Source organism: Monodon monoceros, unplaced genomic scaffold, assembly GCF_005190385.1.
Source record: "Monodon monoceros isolate NGI ecotype Baffin Bay Population unplaced genomic scaffold, NGI_Narwhal_1 Super_Scaffold_11, whole genome shotgun sequence".
Classification (NCBI taxonomy): Eukaryota; Metazoa; Chordata; class Mammalia; order Artiodactyla; family Monodontidae; genus Monodon; species Monodon monoceros.
The window spans coordinates 52,698,765-52,718,567 of NW_021703767.1; the positions used below are offsets into that span (position 1 = coordinate 52,698,765).

Genomic DNA, 19,803 nt, shown 5'->3' on the forward strand with positions numbered 1-19,803 from the left:
GGTAGAAACATCCCACAGAGAAAGGAACAAACGTGCTTTGATTCCAGGGGCACATTATTAAATACTTAATAAGAAAATAATTATTTCTCTGAATACAATATAAGAACTTCTGAGAATGGGATTATAAGTGGCTTAAAAACTGTTTTAATTAATTAAATCAAACTGATCAGCTGACTAGAACTAAGAGATGGAGAAATGTGAAGTCTGCTTTTAAAAAAAACAGGGCTCTGCACAGGAGAACTTTTTAAATGATATTTTAGAAACACAATTTCTGGAAGTTTTAGTGATTGGCTTAACATTCCAAGTTATTTAAAAAACATTAATGGTCTCAAGAAGTGGCATGAAAGTATTTTCCTCATTTGGTAGAGCAGCTAAAATAAAACAAAACAAAAACCAGTTACTTCTCAAGATGGGGAAGTAAAATAAGTAGCCAAAATCTGGATACAAACAGGTTAAACTTTAGAGGACAAGGTTAGCATTTTACCTTATCATTAGGGAGCTTAGAAACTTCAAAATAAGAAAAGATATTCTCAGACTACCACCTAGATGGCTGGTTATAATGCACCACAAGTCTTGGTGGAAGGCCAGACACTTTAATGTACCTACTCAGTGTACAGCAAAATCCAACGCACCTATTCAGGGTACACCAAAAACTCAACACATCTATTCAGTGCAACATGTGGAGCCTATTAAAACTGGTTATAAAGGAGACTTTCAGAATGTTAAAAAGAAAATAAACTAAGTTATGAAAGCCTGTTGTACCACATCTGATGAAATCTTTTAAGTCTTTATCTAATTGATCTTTCAACACTATATTCTGATTCATCTCCCTCTTTCTTTAAATCCTATCTTCCTTTAGCAACTATAATACCACACTCCCCAGGTTTTATGCCTACTTCCCTGGTGATGCCTCCATTCCTTAAATTTCCTCTGTGCATACATCATTCATCAGAATTCTTTAAGGATCTGTCCTCTTTGTTCTTTCTCCCTGCACATTCTCCATGGTCTACATCAATCAGTCCAATGGCTTCACACAGCTTTTAGAGATTACAAACTCAGATACCTGGAGACCAGGCAGATAATGTATATGAGTAAAGAGGTCCAGGTAAGGGCCGCAATCAATTGGAGGGGACACATCTAAACTGGGTAGCTGGCACCCAGGTCTAGCCAACTGTCGCCACGTCAGAGTTCATATCTAGTGTTGCCATCACTTCCAATTGCTCAATGAAATTCAATACAATATTTTTGTGTAAAAATCAATAATTTTAAAAGTTACCAACTAATTTTTTAATGTAAATACTGTCTGAGGCCAAGGAAAACATTCTACAGGCTGTCAATCTGCAAACTCATAAATGTACTGTCGATCTCTGTCTTTAATTCTATATTCTTTTCCTCAAGGTTGTATATCTAATCTACTAATAAACATCACCACATGGATTTGTCTGGACCCACCAAACTGAACATATGCCAAACTGAATTCATCTGACTGCCAAATCTCTTCTTCCTACTTTTCCTGTCTCAGCAAATGGTACCCAGTTGTTCAAATCGCAGATTGAGGCATCACATTTGGCTCATTTTTTGTACCTCATATACCTTAATAATCAAGTACAGTTAATTTTATCTTCATATAATTCTCAAATTCATGTACTTCTATTTATTTATTTGTTTATTTAATTTATTATTATCTTCACCTAGTTTTCTACAACAGCCTCCTATCTCTCTCCTATTTCTCTCCTAATTTATCAGTTTCTAAAGTGGGAAGTGGAATGGGGGGGGGGGGGGGCAGGGCAGTCATAGACCCCGGGGGTGTACAAGATGACCCTATTTAGGATGAGAAGAAAGGACTGAAATTCTACTTGCATTTTTAATTCAATTTTAAAAATTTATATTATAATGTGTCCTTTATATTATATATGAGAATACACATTATTTGTATAGTAATATGTATTTTATACATATGTGAGTATGTAGATGATATACATAGATAGATGATGTACGCTCAAAAAGTAGTAATAAGGAATATGATTGAATGGGTCTAGAAACCACTGCTCAAGTTCATTATCCATACTTCAGCAAGAGTAGCCCACCTATGATCCAAGTGTGACCACTTCCCTACTTAAAACCCATCATGGGCTCCCATTGTTCTCAGGGCTCCAAAGAACAGAGTTTTAAAAGTACAACTTTGCATATGGAAAAAGAAAGTCCAAATGGCCAAAAATGGACAGAGCTTTCAAAGCATAGTCCAAGAGAGAGAATAACAATTGTAAGTACTTTGGTCCTTGAAGGCAGGGGAATTCCTATAGTGGGTCATAAACCACCACCCCATATTTAGATTCCATGTTCACTAAGGAATGTTCTGGATATGATATAGCTCCACATATAATTTACCTAACAGTGATGAGAGCATTCCCATCTGCTTGACAGTAGCATTAATCATTGTAAATTAATAAAACCACTATTCTGGATTATAGATCAGTTTGTGAGCCCAGTAAAGTATGCTCAGTCTCTAAACATATGGCTCTAATGAAATCAGGTTTCAAGGCTGAGAACCAGAACCTAATTCACGGTGATTTCACTGAAGTAAATGTCACTTACTGAGGAGTTCAACGTGAAGAAAAGAAGGAAAAAGAGAACAAGAACAACAACAACAACAAAAAATGCCATTTATGGAACCTTGAAGTTACTCTGCATCTTTCTTTGGAAAGACAGCAGACGCCATGAGAATTCCATCCCTCTCACAGTATTCTCCCCTGTGTACTCCTTATTAACACATGTGCAACCCATACAAAATACCAATTCCTCCATGCAGCCTGAGTGTTCCTCTGATGGCCCTAGTAAATAATTAACTTACTATTTGTGACATTCCTTAAGCGCTTCTGTAATGGGACAGAACTGATTTTAAATATTTATCATCTTTGTATATACTGCCCTCCCCAAATTGAATACATACTGCTTAGAGGTAGAAAATTATAATTTCACATCTTATTTGCTTTTTCTGTCTTGGATCTTGTTGCAGTGAGTTGAACAAAATAGCCCTGTCATTTTATTGTCCTTATGAAATAAAGATACTTTGCTTTTTCGAAACAGGCAGTAATAAGAGTTGACTAAATAACAGAAATATTAAATGGCAATTTTTTTAGTTCTATTTCAGTTCTTTTTTTTCTCTCTCTAGATCTCCTGCTGCACATTTTTCTTATAAATGTTCTTCATTTCTATTGTGCATCCTTTAATTAAATATGACTAAGTTCCCTTTTCTTTGATTAGAGGGAAAACTGATCTAGCTAATATGCTAAAAAAAAATGTATCTTATTCACTGCAAAGGTAAAGAAACCATTGTCCTTTGTTTCTTATTAAAAGTGAAAACACAGGAAACCAAAAAAGGTCCCTACCACTTCCCCAGGAAATCAAAGGTAGATGTAATGAACTGAATTTTAAACAGATCATTTTTTTTTCCCCCATGGTCAGCAGGACAGTTTCTTATATTCTACCTCACTTTTACATAGGGATATACACAATTTTAGAAAACTTTTATTAACTTTTTCTGGATTTTGCTTTTAGATTTCTAGGGACCATAGAACCTCTATCATGCAAAGTTGAATATTAATGATATTATTTGTAGAATTAATAATAAATATATTCATGGGGCTTTGAGCAAGATTAAAGGTTTAAACTGGTTAATTATTCCACAACACGGAGTGCATACAAAGTGCCAGACACTGTCTTACCTGCCTGAAATGTAGATTTTAGCTCTTTTAACCTTTGCAACAACCCTACACAGTAGGTATTCTTGTTATTACCATCCACATTTTACAGATGAAGAAACTGATGCATGAAGAAAGCACGGAGCTTGCCCAAAGTCACAAAGCTAGTAAATGTTGCAGTCAGAACCTGAACACAGATGACCCGCCTGCGAGCCTGCACTAAGCATGCTGCCCCCAGAACAAGCAAGCAAGCAAACGCTGTACACGTCCCACATGCGCACACTCACACACATGCCTCTGCTGCTCAACTCATTTGAATTAAATGAGCGACAGTTCCTGAAAGTCTCCAAATGAGACACTGTGCTGATCCACCTTGGGAAACACGAAGATTGATTAAATAAGCCTGATTTCATGGGGCTTATAGTCTAATGGAAAGATAGCTAGACAAATAACTTTAAAAATCAATGAAAACTAATAAATATGGAGGATGAGCAAGAGCTTATGGGAGTTTAAGAACTAAAAGATCCAGTATGATAATAAGGGCCAGAATCAAGAGCAAGATGAACTTTGAGGGATTAGTGAGAACTTTTATACCAGAGATAAAAATCTTCAAGTGGAAGGAACAATGTGGGCAAAGACATAGAAACCTGTAGCTGCTGAGGTGTCAGGAAAGAGCCAAATAATCCCACTTGCCTGAAGAACAGGACATAAGTAAAAGAAAAGAGGACTAAAATGGTAGAAAAATACATCATGAACTCAACCAATAATTACTGAGTGTCTGTTATGTATACAGTACCCAAAGGACTCATCTGATAGCCATTTAAAGAATAATGTTTAAACGTCGTACTGAAAATGGAGCTAATCTATGTGAAAGCATTTGACAGAGTTTGACATATAATAACTCTAATAAATGTACCTGTTTTTACTAATTTTTGGATAAAAAGTCAACAGGAGCTTTATTTTTGAGCAGGAAAGACCCACGTAATAAATACATTTGATAATATAAATATATTTAAAATACAACATAAACACAAAACATGGCGTAAAGTTGAACATGTGGGAGGGTATATATTAGAACCCAGAAAAGAAGACTTCTGAACTAGACTTAAAGGAAGGGTGCCAAGATTCTGGGACTGTAGAAAAGAAAGAGGAGGGAAGAGGGGCATGCCAGGGAGAACTGTAGGAACTGATGACAAAAAAAAAATCAATTTGTAGATCATAAGTTATTGAAAATTTTGAGCAGACAATAGACATCATCCATCCACTCACCCATCCATCCAATTATTCATCCAGTCTGTTAACACTTATTAGAGCTCACATATTCCAAGAACCACACCAGGCTCTAAGAAATAAAAATCAAGGAAGCTTTCTAGTCTACTGGGAAATGCAAGCATGTCAGCAGTTCACTGCAGTCTAGTGTGCGAGATGTGAGCTCAGGTACTTGAAGAATAGAGCAGGCATGCCCACCTTAGGTTAGGGTTACTGAGGAACGCCTCCAAAGTGGCAACACTGGGTAGGGTGTGACACTGGGTAGGGTGTGGGTAACTGGTTTCCCAAGAGGAGGGTGCAGTTTAGGGAAACAAAGACAATGAGGTGTGGAAATAAAAAGCATACTAGGAAATAAGTACAGAGTATGAGGAGGTTGTTTCTTTGAGGATGAATTGAATAGAGAGATGAAGCTAGAAAAAAAGTTCCTAAAGCTTGTCATATTAATGGGGTTATAGACTTTAACCCAGATTCAGTAATGATGCATAGAATGCATAGCGTTTCAGGCAAAAAAAAAAAAAAAAATAGAATGAAGGGTTCTGCTTTTTGGAGCTCACTGGCCTCATCAAGAAAATCGATGGGATAGGCTGTTATTAAAGGTAGGGAGACCAGACAGAAAGCTGTTGCAGTAGTCCAGGGAAGAATTTGAACTTGAACATGAAACTGATGAATAGAACTTGAAGTAAAGTAAGGATGGGGAGAAGGTACATACAAAGATTCAGGAGTTAGAATGGTTCTTGTTGAATTATAATTTGGTTGGAAACACATGTCTAAATCTCCTCAACATCAAGAAATGCTTGGTACAAGGAGCCTAGAAACTGCTACCTTACTTGCTTATTAGAAAAATGACTGTCACCGAGTCTAATCACATTAATGGGTCTTTTTTGAACAGTTAATAATACATTCTTTGAGCCTTATGCTTAAAGTTTCTGGATTATAAACTTCACCTTCTAACCCAGAGTTTGGTATTGGTCCCATTTGGCAGAATTTACTTAGACACATTCACTCAAAAATGCCACTCCTCTTTTCCACATATTTCTACTATCTCCTGGTCAACAGACTAAGAAAGCAAAAGCAGAACTCAACCATTAAAACATTCAATAACTTCTCATAAAAATCTACCAACTACAGGACTTCCCCAAATCTAACAACTACAGAACTTCCCAACCAGTTTACCCTGGCACATGATATGTTATTGATCCCCTAAGGCTCCAGACAGGCAGAACCTCCCTGGCAGCTGGGCTTGGGCCTTGAGCAGAGGCTGGCCCTGCCATGACTTCAAAAAGGTTGAGAAGCACAGAAAGGAAGCATTAGTCACATGACACCTAAAGATTTTTGTCTGCTGCCTGTTCTTTAGGTCTGAATCCTAAGATTGCCTTTAGGAGTTTTATAAAGTCCTTTGAACGATAACTATTTCCCAATTTTAACTCAATACTAATATTTTTTTCTTACTGACAGTTCTTTTTGGGAAAAATATCACAATACTACTCCTTATGTTAAAACCTGCTTTATAAAAATCATAATCTGTTTGGCTGTTTTGAGAACTAACCGCTCAATGGTTCTGTTTTTGGAAACAATAATGCATTCAAGTTTAAAGTCACCGGTTAGGTCACATGAAAGCATTCTCATATGCCCTCAGTATGTAGATAAATAACAGGAATACTTCTGTATGAGAACTCAGTTATGCAAAAATGCAAACTAGTATGAGTACAAGGAAGAGAAAAGAATTCAACCTTTTAAAAGGCTACATCATTCATTCGTCCATTCATTCAATAAAATACTGTGGAACTATAAGGTGAAAACCCACAGAGAATATAAAGATGGTTTCTCCAGTGATCTAATAAAAGAAGCATTAATTTTGATGACTACAGAAATATGTCTGAGTTCCAGAGGGAGCTTTACCTTTGGCTCTCATCCCCAAAATAAAAATCTTAAAGACCAATTAAGAAGCCTTCTCAAGTAAGCAAAGACAGAAGACAAGGGTACAAGGGTTTAGGAGGTAGGGAGAGCGTTTAATCAGAATTTCAAGAATCCCCCATTTGATTTAGTAGTGATTTCACTCACGTAGCAGTTGGACAGAAATTTCAGCCCCTTCATGTCTATGGCTATAAATAAAGGGAAGTAACGATGTCTCAAATGCATAATTTTCTGTGGTTTGAGGCGCTGGCAAAACAAACTCCTCTCTTGAAAAACATGTGAGCAATCTTTTGTCAAAAGGTCCATTTTTTACTGACCTTTTGACAAGCAAGCAATTTTTAACTCACCAGAATTTTCAGTTTTCAGAAAGAAATACCGCAAGCAACTTGTCTGATAGATTTTCTTAAAATTTTAAGATAGTTTATTTTGAAGGTTACCAACTCTTTGCATTAGGCTCAGAGTGTTAATATATGAGCTGTAGCTTCAAGACATCCTCAGCTGTTACTCCCAGAACTCTGCGGTCCCTTTCTGCTTTCTACTATTCACAAATATTTAATCCGTACACTCTTGGCTGTTAGTCTAATTCAGATGAGACTTTTCTTTTTTTAAGTCCTCATTTGTGAATAGATATAGGAGCATTACAAAGAGCTAGATTTCTGGAACACAGAATGTCTTGTGTTAAAAGCAATAACAGTATTTCCTCCCGTAGTGCCTAAAAATAATTAAGAATACATTTTATTTAAGAAGTGGGAAAAAGGCTTTAACATTTTTGAAGTAAAAAAATTATGCATCTGGGCTTCCCTGGTGGTGCAGTGGTTGAGAGTCTGCCTGCCGACGCAGGGGACACGGGTTCATGCCCCGGTCCGGGGAAGATCCCACATGCCGCGGAGCGGCTGGGCCCGTGAGCCATGGCTGCTGAGCCTGCGCGTCCGGAGCCTGTGCTCCGCAACGGGAGAGGTCACAACAGTGAGAGGCTGCGTACCGCAAAAAAAAAAATATATATATATGCATCTAATCAAATGTGCATTGCTCTGTGTATGTCCTAGTCATGTGGTAGCTATAGATAAACACAGCACGTCATAGAGAAAAAAAAAAAACAGGAAACCCAACGTTACAGTTAATTCACCAGTGTCACAGGACTCCAGATCACTGAAAGTGTGTGCCAACATTTTACATTGTATTTCGTCAGCTAACGTATAAATATAGAATTTAACTACAGGATGAAAACAATAATCTGTGTGTAAGCAATCACTCCTCCTTAATTCTTAGCTACAGTTCTGCCTACATTCAAGGACATTCTGAGGGTGCTCTCTCATCAAAGGGGACCCTTAAAAGAAACTGAAGAAACCATCTGCCACCCGATGCTCGGTTCTTAAGCATCTTACTAAGAGATTCCTGATAAAAGTTTTGCACGTTTTATTTAAGTTATGCAGACTTCAGATATTCAATTCCTATTATTTGCCAAGCTCACCTGGGTTTGTGTCTGGATAGGAAATACCTAAGGAAAACATCTTTAGCTATTTTTGTGAGATAATGCAACTCTATGATAACATTATCCTCATTTCTGTATCCTGTTTACACGTGCATACTTTCTGTGCAATGACACAGAGAAAACCTGAATGCCAGTGCTGAGGCCTTTTCCCACTTCAATTTCAGATCTTCGTCAAGCTTATACTCTACCTCCTAGTATAGAAAGCAGTCTCCGATGCCTGCAGTCCTCAAGTAAGTGTCCCCCCTCTGGATTGTCAGAACAATTTATTTAGGCCAATTTTTAAAGTGTCTTTCCCTTTCTGCCTTTTATTTTCTATATGTGTTTTATGTGTACACTAAGTTATAAAAAGTTATGAGCTTCTCATGTATACTCTGTCTTACATACATCTGCTTCTTAGAGCTAACTATTTAACTCAATGAATGCTCACCGAATAAATAAATGTCATATAATATTTACTTGGTAACAACAAAATTATTCAGTTACTGAGGTATACTTTTGGTGGCTAAATAGAAAAAACAGCAATCAAAACACTTATCAAAAACACTGCAGTATATTCTCAAAATACTCAGGTAAAATCTACACCATGTGGAACTGGAGGCAGGTCTAAGTCATTCTTCAAACATGGATCCAAATTTGTACTTACTTGTCTCCAAAAAACTTTCTCCAGAATTCAGCAGCATCTGCTTTCGTGATACGGAAGTTATCTCCCTGGAATTGCCCATTGGGAAAGATAGCTTTGATTTCTGCCAACATGTGACTGAAGATAAGGGAGAGTTTTGTAAGATTTCGTCTGTAGATACAAACAGGGAAAAATGAAGGAAAAAGTAAATATATAGGCATGTAAGATTTAATGGGAATATATTATGAAAAATGAAATTATCAACCTAGGTCAACTCAATAAAGCCCTTAAAAACAATGTTCATAAAAACTGTACATTTAAATTCCTAACAGGGATTCTATTAGTCGTCCATGTACTCATTTAATATAAACGTGAACAAGATGAATTACATGAGGTTTAATGGGGGAGACGGACACCTAAAAAACTCATAATCAAATATAAATGTTAAACAAAAAAAACAGAGTGCTTATTTCTACACAGGGAATAAGGAAAGATGTGTCATTTAAGGCGAATCTAGCAAGATAAGCATTTGTTCAACAGATGAAAGACTTAGAGTGGAGAGGAGGGGAAGGAGGAGAGGTTAGGAATAGAACTATTTGGAAAATATCTAGATTTAGCATGGCTAGAGAAGAGCAGAAAGAGAGTGGAGGAAACGGCTTGAGACAAGATGAGAAAGTTTGGTTGGGACATGACAAAAAGAGGCATCTGAACCAATGAACAAAGTTTTTGTCAAATACACTTGTCACTTCTATATAAAAATCAGAGTTTCTGATAAGTCTCAGATATGTGCATATTTTAGAAGCTCCCTGGGTAATTCTAATGTAGTCCATAAAAAGCTACTGCAATAAGGAATGGGAAGCCAAAATGGACTAAAAAGATTAAGGAAATGATCAAATCTCGGTTTTAGAAAGAAAAAGCTATGGCAGTATGAAAACAATGGTTTGGAAGGGAAGGAAATGTAGGTGTTGTCTCTATTCTAATTTCCATGTTAAGTTCTGGGAATTCTGACATGATTTAGAACAGGCTTCAAACCATGACTAATACTTTAACAGTATCATCTACATTCCTTCTTAGCTTTTCATAAGTTTACAACATTAATTATGTTAATCAGCCCAAAACTGTTAGTGCTAGATAGTAAGGAAGCAACTGAAAGATAAAATACTACAGAACTTTTCAGTTTTGAGGTGACCTTGCCTCTTTATATTCCTGCTTATTCAGAATCACCAGAACACAGCAGGCACATATCTACTATCGTTCCATTTTGAAGCCTTAACTGCTTTGTGTGTGTGTTGAGGGGTCAGGGCTGGGGCTGGGGAGGAGGCGCTTGAATTAGCACTCAAAGTAAATACAGAGGAAAACTAAAGAAAGCCATCAAATCGGCAATGCATATAACACCATACAATGTTTCAGCAGGACTTTGATACTGAAAGTTGTGTTTATTTGCCTTTTTTTTTTTTACTCATGTATCTGGGTTTAATGACTCTCAAATAACAAGCAAAAAAAACATGTCAGGTACCAAAAAGATCATAAAACATGCACCTCTCCATAAAGTCACTGAAAGGAAACATGTAACTTCCTATATTATATGAATACGTAATAAATAAGGCACTTGTGATAAAAAGTGGGAAAAATAGGAATGAACAGAAAGCAATAAAGTATAAAGTAATTGACATCTCAAAAAATTCATCTCTACTGGAAAACCAAAAAGTCCCAATTTCCATAACCTTTATTATCCATGAGAAGATTTATGGGAAAGAAGGGTTAGCTTAGGCCTTATTTTAGTGCTTGACTGGCAACAACAAACAATCTGCAAAATCATTATGGTTAGGTTATGCAAAATGTTTCATCATCTTCTTAGATTCAGCCACACTTCTGCACAACTCAGCCTAATTCCAAGGTAAAACTTCTTTAATTAGTTGAATCTTTGATCTTCTCATTTATGTCAACACATCCTCATTTAGGCGATGGTAGATTTAAGAAATCCAGTCTTAGGAAATGAAAAGTAAACTGATGAACTATATCCAAGGAAAGAATTGCAGCCAATACAAACTGCAACTGACTTTTGAAATCTGAGTTTAAGGAAAAACATAAAGTCACTTTTGAAAATCTGCAACGAATTTATTTCTATAATTAGGCAAACAAGTTAATTTTCTACCAAACTTCCAATTGATACATACAGAAGAAAAAAGAAAACAAGATGGCTGTAATTAGGGAAAACCAACTGTTCCTTATTTTCTAAATTGGTTGCTCTCCATCCCCTTGTTTCTCTGTTCTTTAATCATATCCAAATGTTTTTCATTTTTATTTGTTAGATCTAAAGCCTGAAGCACAATACCAGTGATTACCCATCTTGGATTTTTGATCCACTGGCTATGTAGGCAATAAACTTTAAAACAGAAATAGTAACATTTTATCTTTATAATTTACAGTCTAGAAGCTCTAATAATCACTATATAACTAATCACTGTTAAATTATAAACTGTGTGTATAGTCCAATTTTCTTGTTCCTACAAACAGATCACCATATTTTTATTCAACTTTTTGCATAAACTAAGGCAATGAAAAGATCTATTTTGCCTTTAGTCTTTAAAGAAACACAAATTCAAGTTGTTAAAAACATGTGAATGCAACAGTTTTGTGTTACTTTAGTTTTCACATATACCAGAACGCATATTTATATGTATTTTATATCTAATTTTTAAAAACACACACCATACATATGTAAATGATTATTTTGGAAACCCTTTACCTGAAATATCGATTTACAGAGGTTGCAATCCACAACAAGAAATGAAAAGAACTTATAGCTAATTCTATCATCTGATGTCATTTAAATTTACTGTCATAGCAAATAGGTTTGTTTTTTATATGACTGTGTGGGAGTTTTTTGTTTACTATATTTTGCTTTACATCAAGCTTTAGTTCCCCACCCCACTCTGCACTCTTAGATACCCATTTTAAAAATAAATAACCTCCAATTTTGAAAATAAAATCCAAGGATACAGTCATCTCTAATCATCTAGACATAGAGGGAAGAAAGGCAACAACTCCACATCTTCTTTGTAGATGAATTTTTTTCCTATCTTGGTATTTGTCCATACTTTGCCAATTTTCCCTAAGCTCACCTGACTGCCGCTCATCATAAGACCAAAAATGATGACAGCTTAATAAAGGATTTGAAGCATCTATATTAAGATATGTATCTATTACTAAATGCCCTACCCCAGAACAACTAAGGAAAGAAAATTTATCTACAAAGACTCAATAACCTTAAACATAACTTTAATTTACAAGAAATTTTCCAATACTTTCAATAAAGGGATACTTTATTTTGACTAATTACTACCACATTATCTCCCATTAACCATCAAAAGCTAAGCCATTTTAAAAATTTGTTTTGTGTGAGATTTTGTTTATAAGAAATAATTTTGGAGTAAAAGTATTCTGATACATACACCAGGTAAGCAAAAAGTAACTTCTAGATGTCAATACTGGGTAAACCAGTAAAGATGTTAATATATAGAGGAGCCTTGAGAAGGGGGAGGCAGAGAGGAGCAAAGACAAAGGAGAGGGAGAAGATGAGAAGGAAAACTATCTGCCTTTAAAAAAAAAAAAAAAAGTGTAATGAATGCATCAGCAATGTCAAGAATATCACCTAAGAAGCAAGGTGCCTCTTTTATCCTGAATTTGATCACCTAAAACTGTCCTTCTTTAAAACAGTATGAATCAATTTCTCCAAAATTCAAGTTACATTACTCCACAGAATGTGAGGTCGGAAAGATGGAGCATCACTCTTTACGAATAAGTCTTAGTAGCTTAAGTGGCTATAGCCAGCATCATCAGGAGGCTGAAGGTACACAAGATTTGACGTAGGATGACACAATCCTACCCTTAATAAATTTATCACATAGTAGGGGAGAAAAAGACATGACTACATTATTATCATACAATATAGTGGGGGCAATGCACCAACAATAGCCATCTTGAGATGAGGAATTTGAAAAATGAATAAAAAATACATCAAGACTTGATTAGTAACCTTCACTAAATGTAGGAGACACACAAAGAGAATAATCTAATTAGATCGTATGGAGTCCTTGACTTTGCTCACTTCAAGAAACAGCTGTGTCATATATCAAGGAGGAAATAAAAAGCTTTAAGTGCTGAAGTAATGAAAAACTTTAAATGACACTTCATATCAGTGAGTTCCAAAGTTTCTGAGAATGTACTGCTTCTGGTAGAAGAAATGGGAGCCCATTTTTTATCCAAAAACTATTAATAATTCAATTTTTACATTTAAAAGCTAGAACATGTGCTTCTTAATCTTTACAAGGTGGAACAAATTCAACATAAAGAGTAAGGCAGGACACGAAGAATATAAACAGTGGCACTGAAAATGAGACTCACGTCCAGTTAAAGAGCAATTACCATTCACTCTATTTCTGATGTAGTGCCTTCGAAGATGGGTTTAGGGCGTTACTTCACACTGTTTTTGACCTTGGGAACATTTTGATTCCTAAGAAAGTGAGGATACTAGGCTGATGCAAGCCTTGCCTTTCATTTCCCCCTCTTGGGAATAGAGACTATTATTAAGATGACTCCTGGGAGTCTCAAATAAAACTGGATCTTCTCCATTCTCTTGTCTAAGTGCTTTAAAGTTTTCCATACATCTAAGGGGAATACGAGGCAGATTTTTTTTTCAACTGAAGTATAGCTGATTTACAATATTGTGCTAGTTTCTGGTGTACAGCAAAGTGATTCAGTTATACATATATATACACATTCTTTTTCATACTCTTTTCCATTATGGTTTATGACAGGATATTGAATCTAGTTCCCTGTGCTATATATACAGTAGGACCTTGTTGCTCATCTATTTTATATATAGTAGCTTGTATATGCTAATCCCAAACTCTAGTTTATCCCTCCCCAACCCCCTTTCCCCTTTGGTAACCGTAAGTTTGTTTTCTATGTCTGTCAGTCTGTTTCTGTTTTGTAAATAAGTTCATTTGTGCCATAGCTCCGGACGCGCAGGCCCAGCGGCCATGGCTCACGGGCCCAGCCGCTCCGCGGCATGTGGGATCCTCCCGGACCGGGGCACGAACCCGTGTCCCCTGCATCGGCAGACGGACTCTCAACCACTGTGCCACCAGGGAAGCCCTGTGCCATATTTTAGATTCCACATATACGTGATATCATACGGTATTTGTCTTTCTCTGACTTACTTCACTTAGTACGATAATTTCTAGGTCCATCCACGCTGCTGCAAATAGCATCGTTTCATTCTTTTCTATGGCTGAGTAATATTCCATTGTTTATATATACCACATCTTCTTTATCCCTTCATCTGTTGATGGACATTTAGGTTGCTTCCATGTCTTGGCTATTGTAAATAGTGTTGCAATGAACACTGGGGTACATGTATCTTTTCGGATTATGGTTTTCTCCAGATATATGCCCAGGAGTGGGATTGCCGGATCATATGGCAACTCTACTTTTAGTTTTTTAAGGAACGTCCATACTATTTTCCATAGTGTCTGCACCAATTTACAAGGAATACGAAGCAGATCTTAAAAGTCCAAATCCCAATGAAGACTCAGAGCCTACCCCAAGTCATAAGAGAAGTAAAGTGTGAACAGAAACATTCTAACCTGAGACACAGGCAGCAGGACAATTTTTTAAGCTGCTCCATGTTACTCCATTGAACTGCTCACTTTAAAAGAATTTAGCAAACAATGTCAGTCCAAAAGCTGCACTAAAATAGGTAACCAAGGAAGGTCTTTGTCCTTTCTTAAAGGACAAATCATCCACCACTAACAAGGCTAGGGAGACCAAGTGCAAAATTGTGTCTGGGAAAGATGAACCCTGGGCATCCTTTGATCTCTGCAGTATACTCTCAAACGTGTTGCCCACAACGGTCTATTAAGAGCAGCAGGCCATCTTACAAAATAAGAATGATGCACTCAGGGTAAATAAATTTGCTTTCTAAAATAAACAGTTTTGAATGGACTATTTACAAATGACTTACCTAAACACAACTAAAACATGAAATATTCCTATCACATTCAAATGTAATATCCTTTGACAAGTTCCCAGAAGATATTCAAAAGATATTCTGCCTAACTCTTCAACTGTTGTGTATTAAAGAGATTGGCCCTGAAATTTGATAGTACATATTGGGTTCATATCCTTACTCTGCTGGTAGTCTTGAACAAGTTACTAAACCTCTCTCTCTGAATCAGTTTCCTCATCTCTAAAAGTTTTAAATAGAAATGCCTGTCTCACTAAGTTGATGTGAGGAGTAAATAAGATATGAAGGTAAGAGCCTAACACAACTAATTTTTAAAACTCTCAATAAATAAGAGTTATTATTAACTCTACCTGCCACCTCTGTTTAAAAGTATAAATATCCTAGTAGTCTTTCTTCGTTTCCCCATATAATACTATTGTTACTTAAACTGATGGCCATCTTAAGGCCATCACTCTCACCTTATTATCGTCAATTGTCATGGTGGCCTCTTATAATTCCACAGCAAACAATGGGCGAATATTTGATTAATCCATTCATTTATTCTGCATAACTTGACTGAGTGTCTACTAGACTATGTCTAGGTAGGCACTGATGATACGAAGGTGAAGATGACACAATCCTACTCTTAATGAATTTAAGGGGCTTAGGGATTGCCAAAGGTATAGAACAACATAGTGGGAATAAAACTGAGATAGAAGCAGAACAAAGGTGGTAATCAGTGAGAGAGACAGAGGGGTCTACAATTTTGGGGGTGATGGATGCAGTTCTGACCCGAATATGGCCCTGCAATGGGTAGGAACAGTACAGTGAAGATGAATTAGGTGAGGAATTAAAAAACTCCAAGGGTGAATGGGGTCCTTCAAGTGGATTTTGAAATTTCCTAAGATTATGACAGCAGTTTGGATGAAGAAAAGGACTACAATAAGCCTTAACTCAGTACATTCAATAAAACTTCCCAAATAATCTTTTTAAATGTTAGCTATTTAAACTTTGCAGCAACGCAGAGTAGGATTATCCCTTTGATGATTTCAACAAATAATTTTATTTTTTTTACATCGTTATTGGAGTATAATTGCTTTACAATGGTGTGTTAGTTTCTGCTTTATGACAAAGTGAATCAGCTATACATATACATATGTTCCCGTATCTCTTCCCTCTTGCATCTCCCTCCCTCCCACCCTCCCTACAACAAATAATTTTATATGGAAAATTTATTATGAGAAACTACGACAGTATGATATGATCACTCGTACTTTCATCTGGTTTAAAAGTTTAACAATATCTACTTCAATAAAGAAAACACTTTTGTCTTTAGTGTTGGACTTCTTTTGATTTTTAAACCTAATCTGTAACAAGTATCCTCTTATAAAATAAACCTTAAAAATGTAGACCAGTCTATTACTTGAGAGAGAAAAGAAAAAACTATTCCTGCATTCCTATTTAAGATAAAATATCAATACAATAAAAATTCTGTGAACCATGTGGAAAGTTGCCATTGCAATGATTCAAATAGAAGCAGCCAGAAGTAATCATAGTAGAACTTTGTTTTCTTTGAGTTTCTTTGATAGGTTCTTTTTCAAAAGAAAAAGAAACACTGGAAGTTTAAACTATACTTTTATGACCCGGGGTACTTTGATAAAAGAAGAGTCTCTTCATCAAATAGACAAACTTGACCCTGAAACAATTTTTTTTAATCTAGATTCATTTTTGTTCTTTGCAATTCCCAGTAGATCGCCATAAGAAAAATTACAGTGAAGTAGCAATCTGAATTATGTCAATTAAGTCAGTACTTATTGCTTCTAATGAAAATTCTTAATTATTTTTACTTGCTACATTCCCTAGTCCACTATTTTTATTTTTGGTCACATTTACACTTCAGAGATAGATTTTACTTCTACTCATTAGAATATAGTTCAAATTTTTCCTACAATATTTTCTTCGAGGATTTCTCCTGTCCATGGGACCAAGCTACCTTGCACCATTTCTCACACCACTTCTCTGTTCTCTCCTCGAGCATTTGAATGGCCTCTTCCTGACCTCTCCTGCTCTTAACCTCGGGTTAAGCTACATCTTCCTCCTTACTGATTCAAAGTTCCAATGTCTCAGCCTGTTGAACTTTCACCTGCACCAGTTTTATGTCAAAGTATGGCCATGGTATCTTTTCCATCCCCCTTCCTGGATGTCATCTATCAGGCTATTAAATGCCACCACTTCACATTACCTGCAGTGGCAGGAAGTTCTCTCTGAAGAGTACCACAGCTATTGTATAAACATATCACACTTCACCTCAATCAGAGCAAAAGTCTTTGTTGGGGAAGAAAAAGTCTTATTATACCTGTAACAGCTTCTTACACATAATAGATACCCAATAAATGTTAATGTCAATGACCATGAAAATATTTAAAGAATAAACACGTAAGAATTTCCTGACCCGAACAGTGCTAATGAACAGATCGATAGGAGCAGTACATAAAACCAGTTTACAGAAACACTACATAGTAAGGCATCAACTTTCCAAACTTTGATGAAAAGGAATTTTACCAAAAGCTGCTTTAAGAGAGAAGTAAAAATCTAGTGTTTGACTCTAAATAAGAAAAAACAAAAATCTTTGCTCTGTGAGTTGTAGTATCTTTTCTCTCCCTATTTATTTTTTCTTTGTTAATTGCAAAATATAACAACAGCAATGAAAGAAAATTAAGGCTGTATGCCTCATGTGAAGTTTCCAGAATCTCAGTAAACTGAACACATTTGTCATACTTTCTGAGGAAGCATAAACATAGTTTCCATCACATTACCTGTTCTCTGACAGTTACTTCCTCCTTTTGACTCTGGAAATTTTCCTCATTGATACCTTTGTCCCACTTCAACCCTGCTCCCCAGGAATGGAACAAGTGAAAAACAAATGAACCACAGAGCAAAGAGATAGCTCAGCTCTCTGCTGCTCATGTTCTGCATCACTGACAAGAAAACTAAAATCATGACATGTATTCCACCTCTTCCCTGGGGTTAAAATTACTTTATTCAAACGGTTGAGGCAAATATAAAAATAAACATAATTTGGCCAAGCAATTCTCATTTATTTTTGGTATAATTGACATGGATGCCACATTATAACATAGAGTGTGTGTGTGTGTGTGTGTGTGTGTGCATGCACACACACACAAACGTGCTCAATAAAAGTGTGAAGTGAAAAAGGCAAGACAATAAATAGTATGCCCAGTACTGTCTTAGTTCTATTAAAAAGCTAAATATCACACTACAGACAAATAGAAAACAAATATAGGATATACACAAAAAGACATAAACAGTAGTAGTCTCCGGATAGTTTATAAATGGTTTTTCTATTTTTTTCTTTAAATATTCCTATTTTCAAAAATATTATTGACAAGCCATCATACTGACCTTCTCAGGCAAACCTGCAATGTGCCTGAAGGAGAGAGAGTGACTAGATTTCCACACCCACTGCAACAGCCCATCCTCTGACAGGCCCCAGTGGCACCCAGGTTCCCAAACTTGGCTTTCAAGTCCAGAAGGCACTTCTGGTGCAGTCACCCCAAACCTTTTACTTGACCACTGAGTCCCAATTTTCTATAAAGTATTAGCCCTTCCACCATAGAACATTCCCTGATGGCACATAGTATAACTTCACTTTTTTAGGATATAAAGCAGGGAATACAAAGGTCAAAGAGTCCAATAACTGATAAACTGAATGAGGAATCATCTCATTCTGCTTACACCTCATTATCCTTAAAGCTAGTTGGTGACATTATCTCCTACCTTTACAATAATCTCCTAAAAAAAAAAAAAACCCACAATTAAATTGAATTATTTTTAGGAACAAGAGAGTCCCTGATAGTTATTATAGATAAATTAGCACATCACATATATTCTTTGTCATACAACAGCATAAAAGAAATGTATAGTGACACATGACCAGAGTAACCCACATTTTCCCTTCAGCATACCAGATACAGATATGACATATGATAATGGGTTCAAGACAAGTGGGCTAATTTAGATGTCTGCAGCCTCAGAAAGAAATGCTAGGTTTTTTTAAGCAGTAAAGACTGACTTACTTTTCTTTCAAAATTGGGATTTTATTTTTCTTTCAAAATGAAAAAAAAGGTAAAATAATCATAAGAAAACATGGCTGTAATAGTTGTTAGTAGTACAATTTCCCTGGACCACTAGAAACTTCTTAAACTTTCTGAATGTAGCAACAACAGGTATATTTTTTAAATTTGAAAAAAGGTCTAAGATTTTCTTAAACTGGCTAAAGTTAAACTGGATGTAGCTTATTCTGTAGCCGAGTGGTGGCGGCAGGACCTTGTAGACAATTGGTTTCTACATTTCCCATATCAAGCCTCATGAAGGAAGTACTGGGATATGGTGGAGGAAAGCACGGCACTGGGAGCACAGGGGTCTAGACACAGCTCTGCCTGTCTCATTACTCCATGATAAGAAAAGAGCTGAAAGCTTCTCTTATCCAAAGTTTTGTCCTCTATAAAATGAGGAGACTGTGGGTACATAATTTGAGGTCCCATAACTTTCCATGAGGCTGTCATCACTTTTATTTCTGGCTGGTAGGAGGTGACTAGACAGCTCAGGCACTAAAAAGCCCATATGCTTTAGGGAAAAATTATGAATCCATTTCACAACCTAAAAATCAATATGAAGTACAAGGTGCTATAAAATATTTTCAGTGTACAGGCTTTCCTCAATATACCTCAATCTGAGACTGCAGAAATCCTTAAGTCAGGATAGAAAAATCTAACAT

At 36.2% G+C, this 19,803-nt stretch overlaps 1 protein-coding gene across 1 annotated transcript in view; it reads right to left on the reverse strand.

Moving 5' to 3' along the window:
• Nucleotides 1-19,803, reverse strand: part of CBLB (Cbl proto-oncogene B) — a 212,009-nt gene that overhangs the window by 108,830 nt on the left and 83,376 nt on the right. The window contains exon 4 of the mRNA XM_029213594.1: nt 9,020-9,166. Within this exon, the coding sequence (XP_029069427.1) occupies nt 9,020-9,166 (147 nt within the window). The remainder of the gene's footprint in view (nt 1-9,019; nt 9,167-19,803) is intronic.